The sequence below is a fragment of the Cydia fagiglandana genome, chromosome 10 (assembly GCF_963556715.1).
Source record: "Cydia fagiglandana chromosome 10, ilCydFagi1.1, whole genome shotgun sequence".
In the NCBI taxonomy this organism is placed as follows: Eukaryota; Metazoa; Arthropoda; class Insecta; order Lepidoptera; family Tortricidae; genus Cydia; species Cydia fagiglandana.
In genome coordinates this window covers 3,934,998-3,959,285 of record NC_085941.1, presented here as the reverse complement: position 1 = coordinate 3,959,285, position 24,288 = coordinate 3,934,998, and the positions used below count along the sequence as shown (strand labels likewise).

Below are 24,288 nucleotides of genomic sequence, written 5' to 3'. Positions count from 1 at the left end.
TCTGTTAGTATCAAAAGTTACGTTTTTGCTTGATTAAATCAATATTTATTGTTTATGTATAGCATCGTTCGAATTGAGCCGTATATAAGAGTCACATGAACCCGGCACCAAAACAACCCATACAATCCAAGTTACGCTCTCATTTTATTACAATTTCTATAGTTCGTTTTTTTTAGCATTAGAAAGAACTTGCAAGTGAGAAATAGGGATGAAGGGGGTGGCGTCCTACTAAGGGTTGCGAAATAACACACGTCCGTTCGTTGCAATCTTTAATCTAGACAAAGGAATATGTAGCTACCCACTTATATGTTACCTATATTTTTGGCTAAGTACCCACATACATCACACCTCCCCACTTAATCATGAGCTGGATACTTAATGTTAATTTATACATATAAAACTACAGTACCTTACACTAATTATAACTAATCTATCTCTAGTCTATGTCTACGACTTGGCAACGGCCTAAGCGCCACCGGCGATCGCGCTGGTGGCTGGGGACGTGGGGAAGGGTTAGCTGTAATATTTTCATCTGATGTTATATTCGGTACTTCCTCCCCTTTTACTGTCTCGGTCCCTTCCTCTTCCCGGCGATCCACCAAACCACCAGGTTGTACCTCAGCATTCTCTATTTGTTCAGCCTGCTCATCCCCGTCGGCCCCCCGGTCTGTCGGATACGGAATGCTTGATAAAGCTGATCTGCGCCTGATTTGGTCTATATGTCTAACTAGAAGTCGCCCGTCTCCGTTATCTAGGGTATACCGACGTGAACCCTCCTTGCCTACAACAGTACCTTTCATCCATTTATCGGCACCAGTATAATTTCGCGCCCAAACTGTATCTCCCGTTACCAAGTTACGCTCCGCGGTCGCGCTCTGCGCGGTCTGCACCTGGCGGCGCTGCGCGTCACGTACCTTGTCTTCCAGCCCACGATCACTACGTAATAAATCTAACCTAGAACGTAAATTCCGTTTTTGTAGAAGCATCGCTGGGGTCTCTCCTGTCGTACAATGCACGCTATTCCTATACGCTAACAGGTAAGTTTGTAATGCGACGTCTACATCTACCCCATCCCTAAACGCTTTTTTGATCGCCCGTTTACACAACTTTACCGCTTGCTCTGCAGCTCCATTGGACGCCGGGTGATACGCGGGTGAAAATGCCTGTTCAATGCCATTTTGCGTTAAGAATTGCTTGAACTCTGCGCTTGTAAAAGGCGGTCCTTGATCTGAAACTACGACTGACGGCAGGCCAAAGCGAGCGAAAGTCGCCCTCAGTTCCCTTATTACTGCGGACGAGTTTGTACGTGACATCTCGGACACCTCAATCCATTTAGAGGTGGAGTCAATGAGAATTAAATATGTCGTACCTTTATACTGCAAAAAATCTACGTGAATCCTAGTCCAGGGCTGTGTAGCATACTTCCATGGACTTGGCGTAGCCCGTGGTGGTGCGACCGCTTCCGCTGCACACGTCTCGCAACCTCTACACAACGCCTCCACCTCCGCGTCTATGTTAGGCCACCATACATAACTTCGTGCCAGTGATTTCATTTTAACGATACCCATATGACTAATATGCAGCTGTTTAAGTACCTTTTCACGCAGCGAATTAGGAATAGTCATACGATATCCCCACATCAAGCACCCGCGGTCAACATATAACTCGTGTCGTCTTATAAAGTAAGGCTCCATTTCCTCGTCGGGACAACTAGCCGGCCAACCTGATTGCGCGTACGCGATTACCCTACTAACTAACCTATCTTTGGCTGTCGAGACACGAACATCATTATTAGTTACCGGTAGAAAGTTTTCTACAAAGTTCACATAAGTGACTTCCTCCTCTTTGCCCGCTATAACCTCTTTCGCCTGAGGTAACCGCGATAGGGCGTCCGCGCAGTTTTTTTTTGATGCGACATATTCAATTTGATAGTCATACCCCGATAAAAGAACCGCCCACCGTTGTAAGCGCGAAGCTGCCATTACCGGTATTCCGACCCTATCTCCAAATATGTACGTGAGAGGCTTGTGATCAGTTCGTAATATAAATTTGCGACCGTATAGGTACTGGTGAAACTTACGAATTCCGTAGACAATTGCTAGGGCCTCCCGGTCTATTTGCGCATACGCACGTTCTGCCGCTGTAAGCGTGCGCGAGGCATATGCCACCGGCCGCTCCCCGTGCTCTGTGACGTGCGATATCACCGAGGCAACCCCCACTCCCGATGCATCGCAAGTCAAAATCAGTGGCAATCCTTCTGAATAGTGCGTAAGCACTTGACTCGACCCGAGAGCCCTCTTGATTTCTAGGAAAGCCGCTTGACACTCCCTATTCCACACAAACTTAACTCCATTTTTCAATAGATTATACAAGGGTGCCATAATACTACTGACATTACCGACGAACTTCGCGTAATACATTACCATTCCTATAAAGGCCCTTAATTCGGATACATTGCGTGGCGCCGGCGCGGCCTCGATAGCCTTGACTTTTTCTGGGCAAGTATGTACGCCATCTTCACTAATAACGTGCCCTAGATAATTAATCGATTTAGCAAAGAAAGCGCACTTCTCTTTCTTTACGCGCAACCCATAGGCTTGCAACCTCTCGAAAACCTTAACTAAATTGTCAATATGCGATTCCGTATCGCTGCCCGTGATAATCACGTCGTCAAGGAATACGCCTACGTGGGGCAAGTCTGCAAACATTTGTTCCAACCGCCTCTGAAATATACCCGGGCTCGAGGACAATCCATACACCAGACGATTATATCGGAATAAGCCCTTATGGGTATTAATCACGGTGTATTTTCGAGAATCGTCCAGCTCAAACTGCGCGTAGGCCTGCGATAAATCGATCTTACTAAATCGCTTGCCTCCGTACAGGCGTGCCAACAAATCTTCTACCCTAGGTAACGGATATCGATCGACTTCTAGCATTCTATTTAAAGTTAGTTTGTAATCAGCGCAAATTCTTACATTACCGTCCTTCTTTACTACCGGAACAATGGGTGTAGCCCAGTCGGAGCGGTCGACAGGGGTGAGCACGCCGTCGCGCACCAGCTGTAGCTGAGTATTTGCCATTAATGGACACACCCGCTGCAAGTGTCCCTGCTTGTTGCACACTTTGCACACGTAGCGGGCGAATCGGCAGGTTTCCGTACCGTGCGCCCCGCCGCAAGCATTACAGTGTGCGTCACGCCGCTTTCCCGCCGACGCCGCCGTCGCCGCCTGCCAGCCGCTGGCACGGGCACCACGCCCAACGCTGGCGCCTCGCTCTGCACCCCGCGGTTGCCATGCTCCACGCGCCGGCTCGTTCCTACGTCGTGACGAACTCGCCGCTATCGCTTGACAAGATGCCAACGCACTTGTCCCGTCGCTAGCAGGCTTTCGCGCCCCCTCGACCATAGCGGCGTCCTTTTCAGCCGCTTCCATACTGACTGCCAGATTAAAAGCTTTAGTGAAATCTAACTTATCTTCCGCAAAAAGCCTTTGTCGAATGGTCTCGCTGTGAATTCCGCATACAAACTGATCCCTTAAACTATCTTCGAGCCACGTCCCAAAGTCACACGTCTTAGACATTCTTTTCAAAACTGCCACGTAATTTGACATCGATTCACTATCTCCCTGTTTTCTATGTCTAAATTTATAACGTTCCGCTAGTACACTGGGTTTAGGTTGTAAATGTTTTTCTAAAATGGCCGTTAAGTCAGCGAATTTTTTTGTAGTAGGTTTATCCGGCGTGCATAAGTTAACTAGGAGTTCATAACCCTCGGCACCAATCACGGTCACTAACGTAGCCACTTGCAACTCAGCTTTAATGTTGTTACACAAGAAATACTGTTCAAGTCGTTCTACATATAACCGCCAATTGTCCGACGCGATTTTAAACTCGCCTATTTTGCCAATAGACATTGTTTTATTCACCCAACACAACACGCACAGTACACGCCCTAAAAGGTTCGAACAGCTCGTCGCCACTGAGAAATAGGGATGAAGGGGGTGGCGTCCTACTAAGGGTTGCGAAATAACACACGTCCGTTCGTTGCAATCTTTAATCTAGACAAAGGAATATGTAGCTACCCACTTATATGTTACCTATATTTTTGGCTAAGTACCCACATACATCACAGCAAGAACGTAAGCGATCTTGACATGTCTTTTAATTGAAAAACGCTTTTAAAAAATCAAAAACGATTACTTATGAAAGCAAAACAATATAAATGATCGTATTAGATTCATAATTGTTACATATTTGCCGTAACTTATTTTTAAAATGTGTTTTTCAATTAAAAGACACATCAAGATTGTTTACCTTATTTCTAATGCTGAAAAAAACGAACTATAGCACGCATAATTAACTTTACTTTAAAAACTAGGAGCAATAAAGATAACGCAATAACAATTCTGGAATACACATCCAATAAAGTCGAAATATCTGGGAGACGGAGCTTTGCTCGGAAAACATAAAAAGTAAAAAAAACTCGTTTTCCCAGAGATAAGACCTAGCTAAATCGATTTATCGCCCCCGAAAACCCCCCTATAGCAAATTTCATCGGAATCGTTAGAGCCGTTTCCGAGATCCCCGAAAAATATAGGTATATAAATAAATAAACAAGAATTGCTCGTAAGGCAATAAAGTCAAATAATAAAAACATTTAAAGGTAATGCCAGCTAAAAACATTACAGGCATAAAGGATGATTAGATCACTAGCGCTTCGTTTTCTATGGAAAGCACCACGTGATCACCGATCAGCCTTCATAGAAAATGACATGTCGGACGCCTCGGCCCTGGCACGGTCCGGTCTAGCGTGAGTCAACCTTAATGGAGTACGAGTATCCTAGCTATTTGGCAATTGGAGTGCCAGTTTCATTGACATGCTTTCAACGAATTAAGAGAAGAATGTGTTAATTAACGGAAAAAATCTGGGGACCTCTCGGAATTTCAGTTCTAAAAATATACGAGTCTTGCTTTGTTATGCTTCAATTGTTTGGCGTAGTTCACTTATTTAAAACAATGGGAGAGAATTGAAAATTATTGGAATTCTATCTCCGGTAACGAAATAACACTGAAAGAGCGCAAAGTCGTGACACCAATTCATATTTTGGACTCGATTATGACGTAAAACTTTGTGGGAAACAATAGAGACCCAATAATATAAACTTCACAATAATAAATGTTCTTTTCTTTCCTATTATTACTTTATGATTTTGAGATAATAGCGTAGGTATTGTTCCAGAGTGAAACTAACGGAAATATAATCCTGTAAAATAGCAGTTCGAAAGCTAAATCCCGATTGCGACTGCAGCGGAGCAACAGCAAAAGATTTGGCATCGTAAAATGCGTTTTTGATGTAAATTTTTAGGGGGGGGGGGCTCTCAATTTGATCTTGATATCTGTATCATTTAAGCTACTAGGTCAAGTTTGGTATAATTTCCGTATAAATCCGTGTTTAAAAACAGATTGGACAAGTGGCTTTTAAACAATAAGTTAGACTGATGTTACTAGTGATGTGATATGACTTTACAAACTTTGAACTATAGAGTACTGAACACTGTGTGACATAGGCTCATCAGCTAAATAGCTGCTCGCCTATAATTATATAATAATGTGTCTTCGTCGGTCGGAGTGGACCCCAAGGGGACCCGCAGGACTCTCAGCTCTGGCTTGCCTTCATTGGCCGTCCAGAGAGGAGTCGCTAGAGCTATATGCTCCACGGGTGGAAGTGAAAGATGCATAAGACGCGAGTTGGCACAGTGGCTGGTAACAGCCACTGGGTAGAAAGCGGCGCACACCTCTCGACATCCCTGAGCCGCTCACACCGATGTTGCTCCTGGTCGTCTTTACGACGACAGTTTCAGGGGCCCATCTAGTCAGTGGCGAGTCACCGCCTGCCTCGATGACGGTGTTAACATTGTTATGGCAGGTGTCCGGACCTCTTTTACAATAGCCCAGTCTCATTGTCCACCCAAACATCAATCCATAAACCGGTATACTGTTCACTTTTTCTACAATAGTCCCAATGCCTGCTGCGACCGGTTCACGGGTGTCTATTGTTGCGCCTGTGAACGGGTTCCAGCAGGCGTTCTACATGACATTAAAACTCTCCAAAGGGCCTCTACGTGTTGGATCTATATCCCCACGCAAGCCTATCAAAAGACCGGGATCTATAGGCCCGTGAAGTCCAAAAAGGAGATACAATAATAATAATAAGCCCGCAGGGCAGCTTGTGGCGAGCTGTTGGGGAGTAACGACCCCACGGACCCGAGTGCTCCCGAGAGTCGGCCAGGGTCTCCGTCTCCGGCGTGTCTTCGTCGGTCGGAGTGGACCCCAAGGGGACCCGCAGGACTCTCAGCTCTGGCTTGCCTTCATTGGCCGTCCAGAGAGGAGTCGCTAGAGCTATATGCTCCAGGGGTGGAAGTGAAAGATGCATAAGACGCGAGTTGGCACAGTGGCTGGTAACAGCCACTGGGTAGAAAGCGGCGCACACCTCTCGACACCCCTGAGCCGCTCACACCGATGTTGCTCCTGGTCGTCTTTACGACGGCAGTTTCAGGGGCCCATCTAGTCAGCGGCGAGTCACCACCTGCCTCGATGACGGTGTTAACATTGTTATGGCAGGTGCCCGGACCTCTTTGCAATAGACCAGTTTCATTGTCCACCCAAACTTCAATCTATAGACCGGAACACTGTTCACTTTTTCTACAATAGTCCCAATGCCTGCTGCGACCGGTTCATGGGTGTCTATTGTTGCGCCTGTGAACGGGTTCCAGCAGGCGTTCTACATGACATTAAAGCTCTCCAAAGGGCCTCTACGTGTTGGATCTGTATCCCCACGCAAGCCTATCAAAAGACCGGGATTTATAGGCCCGTGAAATTCAGAAAGGAGATACAAATAATAATAATAATCAGGTGCCCATCTAACGAGTGGCGAGTCACCACCTGTCTCGATAGCTTGTGCAAACAGTGTTATGGCAGGTGTCCGGACTTCTTTGCAATAGCCCAGTCTTTTTCCACCCAAACTTAAACCATAGACCAGTATTCTGACCATATTCTTTACAATAGCTTCCAATGCCTGCTGAAACCGGTTCACGGATATTTATTGATGTACCCGTGAATGGGTTCCAGCAGGCGTTCTACATGATATCAAATCTCTCCAAGCGGCCTCTACGTGTTGGATCCATATCCCCACGCACGCCTTATAAATGACCGGGCTCGAAAGACCCGAGAGTTTTAAAACGGAGATACAAATAATAATAATAAATCGGGGGTGCCGAATTCATTTCTGATATCATAATGACACCATTCCGAAGTAAAACCACATAAAATATGAAAAAAAATACTTTTTTTAAATTCCTCTTCACGCTTAAACTGCTGAACCAATTTAGTTAAAATTTGGTACAGAGATAGTTTGAGTCCCAGGGAATAACATAGCATACTTTTAATCTCAATAATCATCCCTTAAGAGTGTGAAAAGGGAGGAGGAAATTTGTATGGGGATTCAATAACCGCTGAACCGATTTAGATACAATTTGGTATAGAGATAGTTTGAGTGCCGGGGAAGAACATAGGATAGTTTTTATTCCAAAAAAAAAACCTTAAAAATGAAAGGTAAGGTGTAGGATTGTATGGGAAATCAATAAACGCTAAACCGATTTCGATGAAATCTATGTCTACATCTTTGATTTAGTTGAAAATGATACTAAACTTGACTTAGAACCTAAACTTAAAAAAATATTAACCTCAAACGTCGCAGACGCTTAAAACCCCCCCACCCCCCACCTGCATCAAAAATCTGGGTGGCTCCACTTCTTAAATCCATCCTTGGGTTCTAAGGACCAATCCTGATAAGGAAATCTTTTGTTCATGCAACGCCGTGGTTGACCTTTTTTTGCTCTGAGCAAACACAACTAATTAGCACATTTTATAGACAGATAAGTACTTCTCCCAGTTTTTGCTGCCACAATGCTGCCTCAGAAAGACTGTATTCACTATCCAAATGTCACCTTAAGTTAATATCCGTATGTGTGACGGAGTTGTAATGTCGTTCAAATCGTGACAGGCACGAAATGTATCACATCGCTTGTTTTCCGCTTCTGCGACACTGCTACTGCACCGCTGTTGCATTAGCAAACTAAATTTAACTTTAATACGGCATTATGTTAATACGAATATGTGGCAAAAGCAAAAGCCCATACCCCATTATGCCGGCTTATGGCCATTCTCGGTTTACCATTCTATTATCTACGTAGTGCAGTTGAGTTATTGACCGGGAAATCGCTAGATTATAATGACTTTGAATTGAAATGTGGGTGTACCGCTTCGGTATTAGAGGGTTAGCGTTTTGGTAGTCTGCAATTTACCTAAACACGTAGGGGAAATTATAGTGAAAAATGCAATGAAATTGGTGGGCAAAAAACACAGACTAAAATTTTAAAAGGATTTTTCACCACACCAGCTCGGACAGACTTACTTTGCACTTCAAAAACGGAGAGCAAAGTTGCACTTTGCTATCAGTAATTCACATGTGAGGCAAAGTACTCGAATGCAAATTTTGAGTTGTTTTCTTATGTTTGCTGGTAGAATTGACTTTTTAATGATGATTTTGGATGTTAAATATTTAATAACATTCATTTGAATTTGATTTTGTTTGATATTTTACATTTAATATTTGCTTCGGGTTGGTGTGGTGAAAAATTTTGTGTTTCACTCGGGGGTAAATTTTCTTTAACCCTCGTGCTGTGAAACCCTTCCAACGCTCAAGATTCCATTCTTGGAATCTTTCGCTTGCTCGGGTATCAAAATTAGTACGAGCGGTTAAACAACAACTTGTAAAATAATTAACAATAGTAACATTGAATACAAGAGATTTTTAAAGAATAAAAACAGACATTTTGACATTGGGGTCAAAACCACCAGGGTAAAGTAGCACCGGGGAGGCCGTGTACGATACAACCCACAAAATTGGGCTAAACTAGTGGTTACCACAACATAAACGCAGTTTGGTCGGCCTTGGAGTGGATCGGAAGTCTGGAGGGAGGCCTTTGCAGAGCAGTGGGAAACTTATATGTACTCGTAGGCTTCTAAAAACACATTGAAATGGCTAAGCTACTTAAGGCCGTGCTAACTAAAGTATTGGTCTAAAATACATACTATACGCTTGAAAAATATAACCCGCCTTCGGTAGTCGGGTAAACACTTAAACAACTGTAGGTACATATAGAAAGCCAGACAAAAGCACAGAGAAGAATGGAAGAGAAAAACAAGTCGTGCCGACCACACATAATGGGATAAGGGACTGCCCTTATAGAGAAGAAGGTCTTACAGTGGCGTTCAAAAGTGCATGGATAGATGTCGACTGTAATACCTTAATATTACGGTTGAGACATCTCCATACGTATAGAAGGCACTTACCTATCTGTGGTATTATAAGGCGAGCCTGCATATCTACTGACGGAGGCCAGCTCCACGCCTCCTCTGTATATTGACACTAGCGCCAAGTCTAGTGTTTTACTCTGAAACAAAGAAAAGTATGATTTAAATCTTTCTAGATTTCTACACATTATTTTATTATTCACGAAACCGGGACTTAATCGCGTGTTTCAGGAGATCACGGGGACAACGCCGTCCATAAGTCGTCGGAGGTAATTTTTAAAATAACACACACAAACACAATTAAGTCCCATTTTAGTAAATGACAAAGAAAAGTTTTTTAAATTAAACTGTCGTTCGTCGTTTAAATTCACCACAATAATAATTACTGATTAGGTACCTAATTAGAAATCACTGGTAAAATAAGCGGACGATGGGGTCGGCACATCTTAGGCTAATTATTATTAGCGCGAGCCTCTTAAAACAATTAGGTATCATTTGGAATAGCCTACTGCGTTACTAGGGTATTCATTTCTTAAAGTTACTATGAGCTTATTTTAATGAACTGACTTTATAATGAATCATGAAACTTTACTAGCTACCTATTACTCGGGAATAAAATAAATGAGTGCTCAACTTACAAGAAATACTCGCGTTTTACATAAAGAAACAATGTAACAAATTTTATTAAACAAGCATCTAAGTATAAGCGTCTCGTTCCGACAAGCAAATACAAAGAAACGATTTTGCAGGCGTCTTGTAGGTATATCTTATCTTCAGTTTTATTTTCCTGGGATATTTTATAAACTATATATACCTACTGGAAATTTGATGCTGAATCTTTGTTTATGAAGGTTGGTTTCCAATTCTGACTACCTTGCCGCATCGTGCATTGTTGCCACCTTACTTATTTCAATGTCCTTGATAAATTTGCAATGTAACTGATAGCGCCAATCGGTATCGTCTTGGGTCATCCCATTCGTTTTTCGACAAGTTCTTAAATTAGTCCTATTCTGCTTTCGTCACTCATTCTACATTGAAAGCCATCGACGTTTGTGACGAATGTATAATGAGTGCCGAAAGCAGAATAGGACTAATTTAAGAACTTGACGAAAAACGAATGGGACGACACAAGACGATACCCGCCAATCGTGGGAAACGCCAATATCCCTAGTTGCCCCATTGAATAATCTTTATAAACTCACTAATAATAGATTTTCTAAAATTGCCAATATCTAGTACTTTTTATAAGTTACAGTATCACTTTAAGGGGTGAAATGGGCATAAAGTTAGGACGGACATTAGGCGGGATTATGTAAAGAATATAAGACTGACTCGGGTTAGAAGCGACAAGCCCCATCATGACGAATAATTTGACTTTGATCATGTCCTATACTAATACAGCATCACCGCAGTGAATCAAACCGTTACGCAAACGTTACGGCTACGGTGGCTAGTCAAAGCACATTCGTATATCAAATGTCTACATTTGGTGGCTGCTAAAAGCTTTGAACATTTGAAAACGCGAGTAAAACGCAGCCGCGCTCAAAGCACTATGTGATTAAGATTAGTCGGCGACTACTCGGCAAAAATGGCCGATTAGTCGGCACTTTATAAGTGACAGAAAAACAGGGCAATAAGAAATAAACAGCAAATATTTTCATAAGCTTTTCACCTATTTTACCCAAATTCCTATTTAGCGTGCTTACGAAAACTTTTATTTGAAATTATTGACCGTGTTGTCGCTTTCTTATGTCCGACTGTCCGGTCGTCGTATGAGATATAGCCTTAGAATTTTTAGTGTTCAGTGCAAAACTTGAACCACGGAACACTTTTTTTTTTAGTGAATGGAGTAAAACGATTGTTTTTTAGTGCATTTAAACCAAACTCAGACCAAAATAATGATCTGGCCGACTAGCCGACTAGTCTGCCGACTAATCGGCCATGCGAGCGGCGATTAGTCGGCTAGTCGGCCAAATCAATAGTCGGTACATCACTAAGATTGATAAATCAACTGGCCATGTGACAGCCGACAATGTATGGCATGGCACTAGTGCTATTTTTGTAAAAATTTGGATGTTCGAATGTATGTACAATCGGCATCAAACGTAGTGTATTATGACATAAAAGGTAATGTTAATTCAAAAACAGAATTAGGTATTTAACAAAACAAGAGAGGTCCCAATATTTAAGGTAGAGGTGCCAATAATCAATATTAGAATACGGTTCCAGCATAAATAATAACATAGTTACTTTTGTACATGTATGTGTAAGCCGTGGAGCCCCTCTGTAGGTTCTAAAAGCGTTAATACAATCTGCGGTGAACCCCCACTTACACGGGTACTCCGAGAAATGAGCTCATTATCGTTTTTTGGCCGAGATCCGCACTTTACGGCATCAACCGTAATCGGCCTAGTCATATTCTCATCACTATAAAACAACATATCTTTTAGATCATCCACTACAAACAAGATCTTCACTTCAGTTCAAACAATTCATTATTGGAGATCAAAGTATACTGGTCCAATGAGGCACCAGTGAGAGGAATGATAGCTCTGCCTTTGCCAAGCGTATGTTTTGTCTAATTTGCGAGACAGAAAGTACTTGAGCTAAAACCTCATCAAAACAAGAAGGTAACAATTGAATGAGCTCGCACGCACTGGTAATGCATTTTGAATTTGGAAGCTCTTTAATGGCCGTTGGCTAGATACTGTACCCTGTAGCACTACGAGTATTATCGCTACCACCTTGTTTATAATACGAGGGTGCCAAAACGCGTCTATATAGGTACTTGCTGATAAGTAATAAAAGTACTATTTATATACCCTAATTGACAAAGACGTATTAATATTACCTATTTCTAGAAAAAAAGTAAAAAAAATCGTGCCCACGAGCTTAAATAGCTGAATGAAATCCCGATTCTAGATTCTAGAATACTTTTAGTTATTTATACTTTTACTTTTGACAGTCTTGTAAATATAAGTCCCAAAAATAGGATAGAAATTTACATTCTTCATTTCTCTCTTACTTTTCTCATTCACGAAATACTAGGCAGACAGAGACCACATACAGTACTCGCACGTATGCATGCAATATAATAAATGAAAGGAGCTTATACGTCCTCCTGTTTAGAAATAAGCATAAGCGACTACATTTTTGAACAACAAAATGCCGTTCTGCTTACGACAAGCAGCATTTCCTCTCCCTGTGCTAAAATATTTTTATTAACAGAGTACCTAAGCTGATTCATGGTGCACTTACTTATGTTATATTTGCTGTTTCGGTCATTATGCCTGCAAGTATTTGTTAGCGTGACAGGGACAGTAAATATAGGGATAAATAAACCTTCGTCGTGTATCATTTTCGAACCTACATGTTGCAACGAACTAATTATTTTAACCCTTTACCAGGCTAAGGGATATATATTTCCCACATATGGCACTTCAAACATGTGTTCTATTTTCAATGAGTAAGACTGACATTCGATTGTCAATTTTGAAATATCAGCCTGGTAAAGGGTTAAGTCAGGTCTGAAAGTCAGCGCCACGGATTCTACATCCTATTTTAGTGTCCTATACATTCAAATTCAACTTTAATCCTTGTCACTTTGACATAAAGTGCCCATGTCGAATACTAGTGCAGCGTCGAGCAATAGTACTTCTACTTTACAAGTATTATAATTATTATAATAAATTGGTCTAAATTCCTAACTATGCATTTAAGGCTTATGTTAGGTTGTGTGAGATTGGCAACTAGATAAACACATTAGGTACAATAAAGCATTGCAAACTCACTTATTCTTTAAGGGCAATCAATAACGTATTTTAATAAAAAACAAATATTGTAACAAAAAACTCGCCAAGTGCGAATCGGACTCGCGTTCCAAGGGTTCCGTACATTAAGTCCGACTCGCGCTTAAATGCACATTTCTAATAGGTTTTCTTGTCATCTTTAGGTAAAAAACTATTTTGTGTATTTTTTCATCACCCCGTAGTTCCGGAGATAAAGAGGGGGATTGATCGGACGGACAGACAGACGCACGAGTGATCATATAAGGGTTCCCTTTTTTCCTTTTAAGGTACGGAACCTTAAAAAGTTCATCATATCTTTACAAATCGTCAAATAGTGGAAATAAAGGAAACTATTTTAACAAGTTGAACACAAATACGATCAAAACAAAAGTCGACTACCTACTCGAGAAACAAACAATTTGATAGAGTATTTCCCTTTGTATTCGGAAGTGCTTGAAGCATCTTGACGTGAAGCGTGCTCACTGTACTCAGTAGGTACTTCGGAGTAATAGAAAAATCTATTAAATACTGGGATATTCAATCACCTTTGCCTCTTCAGAGATTGGTGACGCCAAGATGCTTTGAAATGCGCCTATATCTAACCTATTAAGATTTAGTGACTTCATCAACAATGTGTTTATTTATTTGTGTACTTACTCGTATAATTATATAAGTATAGGTACTCTCAGGCCTGAAACCCTGAAAATAGTTTAAAATCGAGGTTTTACCCACTATTTTTAGTGTTTCAGCAAGCGTAAGTACTCGTTCTATCATTTCAATCGAACAACCCGTACACGTGCTACCATTTCCAGTCGGTTAAGTACGATTGAATATGAAATTATGCTAACGAGCAACGCATGCAACATTAATCAGATGCCAGGAGCGGTGTTTCAACTTTTGTAATCTGATTTGTTCAATCAATCAATCATTTATTTGCAAAAATATAGTTACAAAAGGTATTAGAAACATAGTGAGGAAACCGGACTAATCCTAATAAGGCCTAGTCTCCCCTCTGGGTTGGAAGGTCAGATAAATACTTATAGTAAGAATAGAGTGCTCAATCCATACATCAGTTTTGATACCACAACGACTATTTATTTTCGCAGTCGACATCTAGCTTCGAGTAGCGGAATTATCAGTACTACTGCTACTTGACAATAGATGGTCCGTCCGTTGTTTTGGTTCTAAAACTGATGTATGGACAGAGTGAGCACTATGGATTTTTTTCTCTATGACCTAAGTAAAAAAAGTAAAAATAACTAAAACAAAGTGAAGTCGCCAATCTGCATTGGGCTAACGTGGGGACTATAGCCCAAGCCCTCTCGCGCATGAGAGGAGGCCTGTGCTCAGCAGTGGGACGTATGCTGAAATGATGATGATGATGATGAACTAAAACAACCATTTAATCATCGATATCTCGGCATGTTTACCATCGCAAAGGCAGCACAAATTGCAGCAATAGTTAAGTACGATTGCATAATAAATTATCGAATTCTGCAAACGATTGAAACATTAATCAGCAAGCCTATTATGGATCGCTTTATCCACATTTATCCACGTGATAAAACAACTGTCACTTTTTAACTCTGCGGGATAGAAAGAGACGGACACCGTTTTATTACGCTGTCACGTAGACAAATACGACCATCATATACGTACAGACGCTGATTTACGTGAGAGGCTAATTGTTAATCTTGCGATGATGCACAGAGATTCCTACAATACCGTGACAGCCAATATTACTATGGTGAAAACAGAATCACGAACTAAAATGGGAATATTGAGAAATGTTTAATGAAAACATGAACGTGACAAAAAACATGTAAAAAGATTGTTTAATTATGTGCATAAATACTATTCATACAATTTTGTAAAATTTGTGCGTTTTTTAGAAATTCACAAAATTCTAGTATGGAAAGGAAATAGAACAAAAACTAGATCTCCTTTATCATGTGCAAATATAAATACCAGCTAAATAAAAGTTATATACCCAAGTAAATACATAAGTCATAGCTTAAAACAGTATTATAAAGAGAGGAAGCCTATTTTACCAACAAACTGTTATAATACAGTTTGGCGGAGGTTATACCTATCTGAAAATATGCTGTTTCCATGAATAATTTATTATTGAAAAATAAATGATTTATTTATTTATTTAAAAAATAATGATTTGTCTGCAGAGGTCACAAAAAAGTCATTGCCACTGGAACATAACTAGTGTGATATTTCATAAGATTTCAAGAATAAATTATAATTATTTTATGTGAGTTATGTTAAACTTATGGCATTCAGTGGGTAGTGATTAGAAATCTGATTATTGTTTACCCGAATATTTGTTAATTAATCTGTCGGTAGTCGCGAAAATGACCCTTCTCTCCTACCCGCCAATTCAAATGATGAAAAAGTATAAATGTAACTTACCATGGGATGGAAGGGGCATTCTCGCTCTGGCGCTTGAACCGGTAACATTGAGTAAGAAGGCTTACTGCTTGTTAAATTAAGAATGTCGAAAGTGTTTAAGTAAGAACTTAGAGTAAAATAAAGGTAATTGATTGTACGAAGGACTTTGATTCATCACAAGCCAGAAGTGGTAATAAACTGCGCCCATAAAAGGACCAGAACGTGTGAGTACCTAGTATATCTACAACTACATATACATATTTTATATGCTCTGACGTCATGGTAGTAAGTTTTAAGTTGTGTAATGCTTATAATCTTAAAACCTGATTAAATAATATGCAGATACGCGATCATGGTCAAGTTGAAGTAAATTAAAAGAGTCATGTTACGATTAGTGTATACAGTGCAGTAGTATGCTATTTTTATTTTTGGGTAATATTAATGTCAAGCAAAGATGAATACAATGAATACGACTTGGATAAATATTTAATGAATCCGTTAACAATTAAAATACAAACATGTACTGTATGTGTACCATTAAAGGCAAGTACGTTTATTGTCATTAAAAAGGAGCAATGTTATTTAACTGAGAGAGGTTTTAAATTTTAGTATGCCCATATTGTGAAGACATGCAGAAGTTCTCGGTTGATATGCAGATTTATTTGAAATACGTATTGTCGTTAAATGAAAGTGTTTACATATATTTACATCCTATGTTTGAGTTTCGAATACTGAACCTAATCCATTAAATAGTATGTTTAGTATGAGCTAAATTATCCAATAGCAAGTCATGCTTGATAAACTGCTCTGGTTAGTTTTGAAATGAATATATATATATTTTAACCAGATCATGTTGCAGTTGCATATGTAGATAGGTAGAGGCGTAGCTATAGTCACCATGTAGATGGTGTACTATAGTCGGACCCCTAATGTTTCTGGTTATCTATGTATATATGCGGACTATGTTATTAGGTAAGATATCATGTAGGTGGTATCATGCTTATAACCAGGTCTAATGTTTAGTTACCTAAGTATGTGGGTAAAAGTGTAGTTAGCAAGTAGTTAGTCACCATGTAGGTGGTGTACTATAGTCAGACTCTAATGGTTGCAGTTGTCTATGATACCATGTAGGTGGTATCATATAACCGGGTCTAATGTTTAGTTACCTATGTATGTGGGTAAAAGTGTAGTTAGTAAGTAGTTAGTCACCATGTAGGTGGTGTACTATAGTCAGACTCTAATGGTTCTAGTTGTCTATGATATCATGTAGGTGGTATCATATAACCGGGTCTAATGTTTACAGCCATATAGGTGTGCAGTTTGAGTGCGGCCATGTAGGTGTGCTGCTAGAGTATACAGCCATGTAGGTGTGCTGTTTATGAGTGCGGCCATGTAGGTGAGCTGCTAGAGTATACAGCCATATAGGTGTGCAGTTTGAGTGCGGCCATGTAGGTGTGCTGCTAGAGTATACAGCCATGTAGGTGTGCTGTTTATGAGTGCGGCCATGTAGGTGTGCTGCTAGAGTATATGAGTGCGGCCATGTAGGTGTGCTGCTAGAGTATACAGCCATATAGGTGTGCTGTTTATGAGTGCGGCCATGTAGGTGTGCTGCTAGAGTATACAGCCGTGTAGGTGTGCAGTTTATGAGTGCGGCCATGTAGGTGTGCTGCTAGAGTATACAGCCATGTAGGTGTGCTGTTTATGAGTGCGGCCATGTAGGTGTGCTGCTAGAGTATACAGTCATGTAGGTGTGTTGTTTATGAGTGCGGCCATGTAGGTGTGCTGCTAGAGTATACAGCCATGTAGGTGTGCTGTTTATGAGTGCGGCCATGTAGGTGTGCTGCTAGAGTATACAGCCATGTAGGTGTGCTGTTTATGAGTGTGGCCATGTAGGTGTGCTGCTATTAGAGTATACAGCCATGTAGGTGTGCTGTTTATGAGTGCGGCCATGTAGGTGTGCTGCTAGAGTATACAGCCATGTAGGTGTGCTGTTTATGAGTGCGGCCATGTAGGTGTGCTGCTAGAGTATACAGCCATGTAGGCGTGCTGTTTATGAGTGCGGCCATGTAGGTGTGCTGCTAGAGTATACAGCCATGTAGGTGTGCTGTTTATGAGTGCGGCCATGTAGGTGTGCTGCTAGAGTACACAGCCATGTAGGTGTGCTGTTTATGAGTGCGGCCATGTAGGTGTGCTGCTAGAGTCTACGCCATGTAGTGCGTTGCTAGAGTCTACAGCCATGTAGGTGTGCTGCTAGAGTCTACGCCATGTAGTGCGTTGCTAGAGTCTACAGCCATGTAGGTGTGCTGTTGACTCGTATGAGTGTGGCCATGTAGTGTGCTACCAGAGAGTCCATAGATGTGTTATTTAGTACGAGTTTGCCGTTACAGTCGAGTGTAAGAGTTAGGATCTGAGGAGTTTAATACGAGTTTGAGATTAATACGAGTTTGAGATTAATACGAGTTTGAGATTAATACGAGTTTGAGATTAATACGAGTTTGAGATTAATACGAGTTTGAGATTAATACGAGTTTGAGATTAATACGAGTTTGAGATTAATACGAGTTTGAGTTTAATACGAGTTTGAGTTTTGAGTTTAATACGAGTTTAATACGAGTTTGAGTTTAATACGAGTTTGAGTTTAATACGAGTTTGAGTTTAATACGAGTTTGAGTTTAATACGAGTTTGAGTTTAATACGAGTTTGAGTTTAATACGAGTTTGAGTTTAATACGAGTTTGAGTTTAATACGAGCTTGAGTTTAAAGAGTTTATCTTGAGTTTAAAGAGTTTATCTTGAGTTTAAAGAGTTTATCTTGAGTTTAAAGAGTTTATCTTGAGTTTAAAGAGTTTATCTTGAGTTTAAAGAGTTTATCTTGAGTTTAAAGAGTTTATCTTGAGTTTAAAGAGTTTATCTTGAGTTTAAAGAGTTTATCTTGAGTTTAAAGAGTTTATCTTGAGTTTAAAGAGTTTATCTTGAGTTTAAAGAGTTTATCTTGAGTTTAAAGAGTTTATCTTGAGTTTAAAGAGTTCAAACAGGAAAAAGCATTGGTATGCTGGTGTAGGGTGAAAGAAAGTTTAACGACCAATCATGCAGCGCACTGAAATTTAATTACAGGGTAAAATGGATTCCGATATTGACACCCCGAGATCACCTAGACTGCCGTCACGTGCAAGACTGATGCAGAGTCGCGGTAGACGCTGCAGGTCAGCGACGGTCTACCACAGAGGACGCTGTGGACTGCGACAGCCGAGCGTGAGGGGCCTGAAGACAGACGGATGTCGTCACCACAGCAGGCGCTGACGACGAGGGCCTAGCTCAGATGACCCGTACGAAGAAGGACCGCGGGAGTCAAGGCGACGCTCAAGAAGGACCTACAGTGGAGGACGTCATCAAGCATGTAACTAGTATTGTAATTAAAAAAAAAAAGTTTGATTTCAGAGAGAAAACATTAGATAATTGTAACTGTTAATTACAAACCTGATTAAGCCATTAATGTAATTACGTAGCTTCCCATTAACAGCTCCTACATTTACCATAAAAGGTCAAAAATTTTGATTATTGATGTCAGTTATTATTGCCTATGCTGCGGTAGTTGTCTTTCTTCTTATTCTGATATATCAGGCTAAATTGTATTGCTCGTACCATGTTTGTTATAAGTAGAACTTAATTGAAAAGAAGTATGTTACAGTGCTAAAATCAATGCAATAAAATGTGGGCTTATTCTATAAGTACGAGCCGATAATAATGTCTGCAATCCTGCGTGTAATTAGCTAAATTAACAAATCGTATGGGGTTGACAGTGTGGACGATGTATTTCGTGAACATTAACATGATCATTAGGTATAAGTAGGTATTTAAATAGGCATCCCTTTTTTATGTAACAGCAATACTAGTTTGAAGAATGAATACAGTTTCCATCTGCAATACCTGATACCATGAGTAAATTAAATAACTTGAAGTTTACCTCTACTAGAGTTGCTGTAATTCTTTGTATTATTTTATTGTATTTTGGTGTACAATGAAGAGTACTGGTATTGTATAAACAGACTAACTATAATAGGATTGAAAAGGCATTGTGCAACACGGCCGAGTGTGATATTATTGTTGATCGTGCACCGGAGGTAGCACGCAGTCGGATGGCCGAGTGTGATATTTCATAAGATTTCAAGAATAAATTATAATTATTTTATGTGAGTTATGTTAAACTTATGGCATTCAGTGGGTAGTGATTAGAAATCTGATTATTGTTTACCCGAATATTTGTTAATTAATCTGTCGGTAGTCGCGAAAATGACCCTTCTCTCCTACCCGCCAATTCAAATGATGAAAAAGTATAAATGTAACTTACCATGGGATGGAAGGGGCATTCTCGCTCTGGCGCTTGAACCGGTAACATTGAGTAGGAAGGCTTACTGCTTGTTAAATTAAGAATGTCGAAAGTGTTTAAGTAAGAACTTAGAGTAAAATAAAGGTAATTGATTGTACGAAGGACTTTGATTCATCACACTAGACAAAACACACTGTCCATTTATAGCATTTATTGCCTCAAAAAGTAATAATATGAATTAAAATAGAACCGGAATCCGGATATCGAGACCGTGGCGACGAATAATCCGTAACAAAATTGGTTTCCTTTTTTATTAGGGGTTGTAGATAAGGGATCAAACATCCAAAAATAGCTCGCGAATTATATTTATGTCTTCACCAATATCAAGCCTCTATAAATCAATATTCTTGTCTTACAAGCTGCAAGCTGGTCTACTGTTTAACTGAGGCGGTTGGTAAATAAATAAATAATAATAATAAATATATGCCCGCAGGGCAGCTTGTGGCGAGCTGTTGGGGAGTAACGACCCCACGGACCCGAGTGCTCCCGAGAGTCGGTCAGGGTCTCCGTCTCCGGCGTGTCTTCGTCGGTCGGAGTGGACCCCAAGGGGACCCGCAGGACTCTCAGCTCTGGCTTGCCTTAATTGGCCGTCCAGAGAGGAGTCGCTAGAGCTATATGCTCCAGGGGTGGAAGTGAAAGATGCATAAGACGCGAGTTGGCACAGTGGCTGGTAACAGCCACTGGGTAGAAAGCGGCGCACACCTCTCGACACCCCTGAGCCGCTCACACCGATGTTGCTCCTGGTCGTCTTTACGACGGCAGTTTCAGGGGCCCATCTTGTCAGCGGCGAGTCACCGCCTGCCTCGATGACGGTGTTAACATTGTTATGGCAGGTGTCCGGACCTCTTTTACAATAGCCCAGTCTCATAGTCCACCCAAACTTCAATCCATAGACCGGTATACTGTTCTCTTTTTCTACAATAGTCCCAATGCCTGCTGAGACCGGTTCACGGGTGTCTATTGTTGCACCTGTGAACGGGTTCCAGCAGGCGTTCTACATGACATAAAAGCTCTCCAAGGGGCCTCTACGTGTTGGATCTGTGTCCCCACGCAAGCCTATCAAAAAACCGGGATTATAGGCCCGTGATATCCAAGGAGATAAATATATATAATAAATAGGCGGAAATTTTGGACACGGCGCGTACAGTACGTCGATTCCTCACTCTGCGGCCCTGACCACCGGCAGCTTGGGCCCTGCCCCGCTGCCGGCGGCACACTAGGTTAGGTTTTTTATTATGTGTTTATAACTTTTTTTTATTGTTTTGTAAGTGTTTTTATATTTTACTTTTATATTCATATTATAATACAATAATTACAAAAAATGAACATCACCAGAAATATTACAGAGAATTACGTAACTATATATCAGGGGCATAAGAACGGGAAAAAGCTGCGTATTTTACATTCTATGTAAACAACAATAAATCTCACCCTAAACAAATGTGGAAACACCTCAAGAACTCGTGTTGTCTAGATGACGTCAATTACTTATCGATCCCCCAACATTTACGCAACCCTGACGAAATAAACAACTTTTTCCTAGCAGTACCTGGAAGCCCAGATACGAATCGCGAAATGCAGGCCTTCTTCCACAGTAAAACAATTGATAAACAGTTCAATATTGAGAGATGTACGGAAAGTCAAGTGCGTAAAATAATAAAGTCCATAGAAACTAATGCAAGCGGACACGATGGTACAACGATAGATATGATTCGCCTAACTCTGGACGTCACTCTGCCTATAATAACTAATATTATTAATACGTCTATCGCAACCAACACCTTCCCAGAGTCTTGGAAACTTGCCAGGGTTAAGCCAATCCCTAAATCAAGTAGGATTGAAGTATATAAGGATCTACGGCCAATAAGTATTCTCCCTGTACTCTCTAAAGTTATAGAAAGAATTGTGTGCGAGCAACTATCCAAGTACCTGGAGGAAAATAACCTACTACCACACATACAATCAGGTTTCCGCAGTAAATATGGAACGGCTACAGCTATGGCAAAGGTCACAGATGACATTATTGCTGCTTCTGATAAGGGAATGGGTTCTATTCTGGTGTTATTGGACTTCTCGCGAGCTTTCGACTGCCTCAACCCAACATTACTCATATCTAAGATGGCATATTATGGCGTATCTCCATCGTCCTGCAAATGGTTCCAATCATTTCTCACGGGCCGTAAGCAATATATTGAAATAGAGGGAGATCAAGGAGAGGTGTTGAGATCAAAAACGCGCGTAATTGACCGTGGCACTCCCCAGGGATCAATTTTAAGCCCATTACTTTTTATTTTGTATACAGCCGATTTAATAAAAAATCTCAAGTACTGCAGTGCACACCTATATGCGGACGATACCCAAATCTATCACTCCTTTTCTCCGAGCGACCTCGAGAACTCTTTGAGTAAAATTAATGAAGACTTGGAAACAGTAGCTGACTGGTCGCAAAAAAACAATCTCGTTTTAAATCCTACTAAATCGCAGTTTCTAGTAATGGGGAACAAATGGCAATGTTTAAAAATCAAGGAACAAAGTCCGAAGATTGCAATCGGAACCGAAACAATACCTCGTGTGGAGAAAGCACAGAATTTAGGCTTAGTAATGGATGGACAGCTTCGGTACATAGAGCACGTTAACTTAAAAATTAGAAATGCTTTCTATCGGCTTAAAGTACTATATGGGATTCGTAAGTATCTTTCAATAAAAGTCAGGGAAATCCTGGTTGAATCTCTAATACTCTCCCAATTCAATTACGCGGACATAGTATATGGGCCGAGACTCCTGGTACAGACGAAAAAGTCCATACAGCGGGTACAAAATGCGTGTGTTCGATTTTGCTACGACGTTCCCAAAAGAGCGCATATCACCCCGTTCTTAAACGAAAGAAAGCAGCTCAATATGGACAACAGGAGAAAATTGCACCTAGCCTGCGCGGTTCGGAAAGTATTGGAATTTCAGAGACCTTGCTACCTGTTTGAAAAACTAAAATGGGTCAATGATACACGCAGCAAATCGCTAAGGAGATGCACGAAACTTGCGATACCTACACACAAGACGACATTCTTTAAAGGGAGCTTTAAATTTGCTGCTGCAAAGATTTGGAATGACCTGCCGCCACCTATACGTGAACCGATGGGACTGTTAAAATATAGGCGGTTAGTCAAAATGTATTTACTTGACATGCAGAGCAAATTTTTCGCTCCCCCCTAAAGACTCAAAATTTGGCACACAATTGGCACTTACATATATCCGCATGCTTAACTCATACCACACTGACACAGACACACACAGACACACGCACACAAGTTTATATATATATTTATATATTGGTTGATTTTGTTCTACTTACTAGTATGCATAGAATGACACTTATTTTATGTTATCCGTATTCTACTCTTGTTGAATTTATTGTAATTGTTAAGCCTAGCAAAGCACGGTAATTTTGTTAAACTGCGACCGACCGATCTCAAGGGTCCAGTCTGAAAACCAGCGCTAGGCCCTCTGCTTGGAGTGCTTGGCATATGCTGAGATTGGAGCCCATTGCCCAATCATTCGTATATTATTATAATTACCTATCTTTCTAATTAATTTGTACCTATTTTAGTATTTAAGTTTTATATATTGTACTTAGTTGATAAGGTATTTTTTGTGGCAATAAATATTTTTCTGATTCTGATTCTGATTCTGATAATTAACCTAACTTAAGAAGAAAAATAAAAAAATAAAAAATTATTATAGGAAATTTTTACACAAATTGACTCATTGATTGAAGCTCAAGAAGGCTTGTGTTGTGGGTACTCAGACAACGATATATATAATATATAAATACTTAAACACATAGAAAACAACCATGACTCAGGAACAAATATCTGTATCATAATACAAATAAATGCCCTTACCAGGATTCGAACCCGGGACCATCGGCTTCATAGGCAGGGTCACTACCCACTAGGCCAAACCGGTCGTCAAAAAGATGTTGTGTCAAAACGTGGTTGGTAAGATCTTAGGTAGGTATATGAAATCTGAAATAGCTACGTACTCTGTACCCTGTTTCACCAACGTGACAGGTGCGACGAATTGTAAAATCACTGTTGCTGACGTCACAGGCATCCATGGGCTATGGTTACCGCTTACCATCGGGCGGGCCGTATTCCTGTTTGCCACCATCATTGTATTATTAAAAAAAACTTTATGATATCGGAAAAAACAGATATTTCTCTTGCTAAGTTTATGACAATTGTCACAAGAAACACTACAATTGTCACGAAATTCCGACATATAACTCATTACCTGTCAAGAATTACCTACAATTCTTCTAAATCTTTGACAATTGTCAGAA

General features: G+C 40.6%; 1 protein-coding gene across 1 annotated transcript in view; it reads right to left on the bottom strand.

The window, feature by feature from the left end:
• LOC134668161 (uncharacterized) overlaps window positions 1-24,288 on the bottom strand; it is a 101,537-nt gene that overhangs the window by 40,399 nt on the left and 36,850 nt on the right. Inside the window, exon 3 of the mRNA XM_063525679.1 lies at window positions 9,415-9,515. Within this exon, the coding sequence (XP_063381749.1) occupies window positions 9,415-9,515 (101 nt within the window). The remainder of the gene's footprint in view (window positions 1-9,414; window positions 9,516-24,288) is intronic.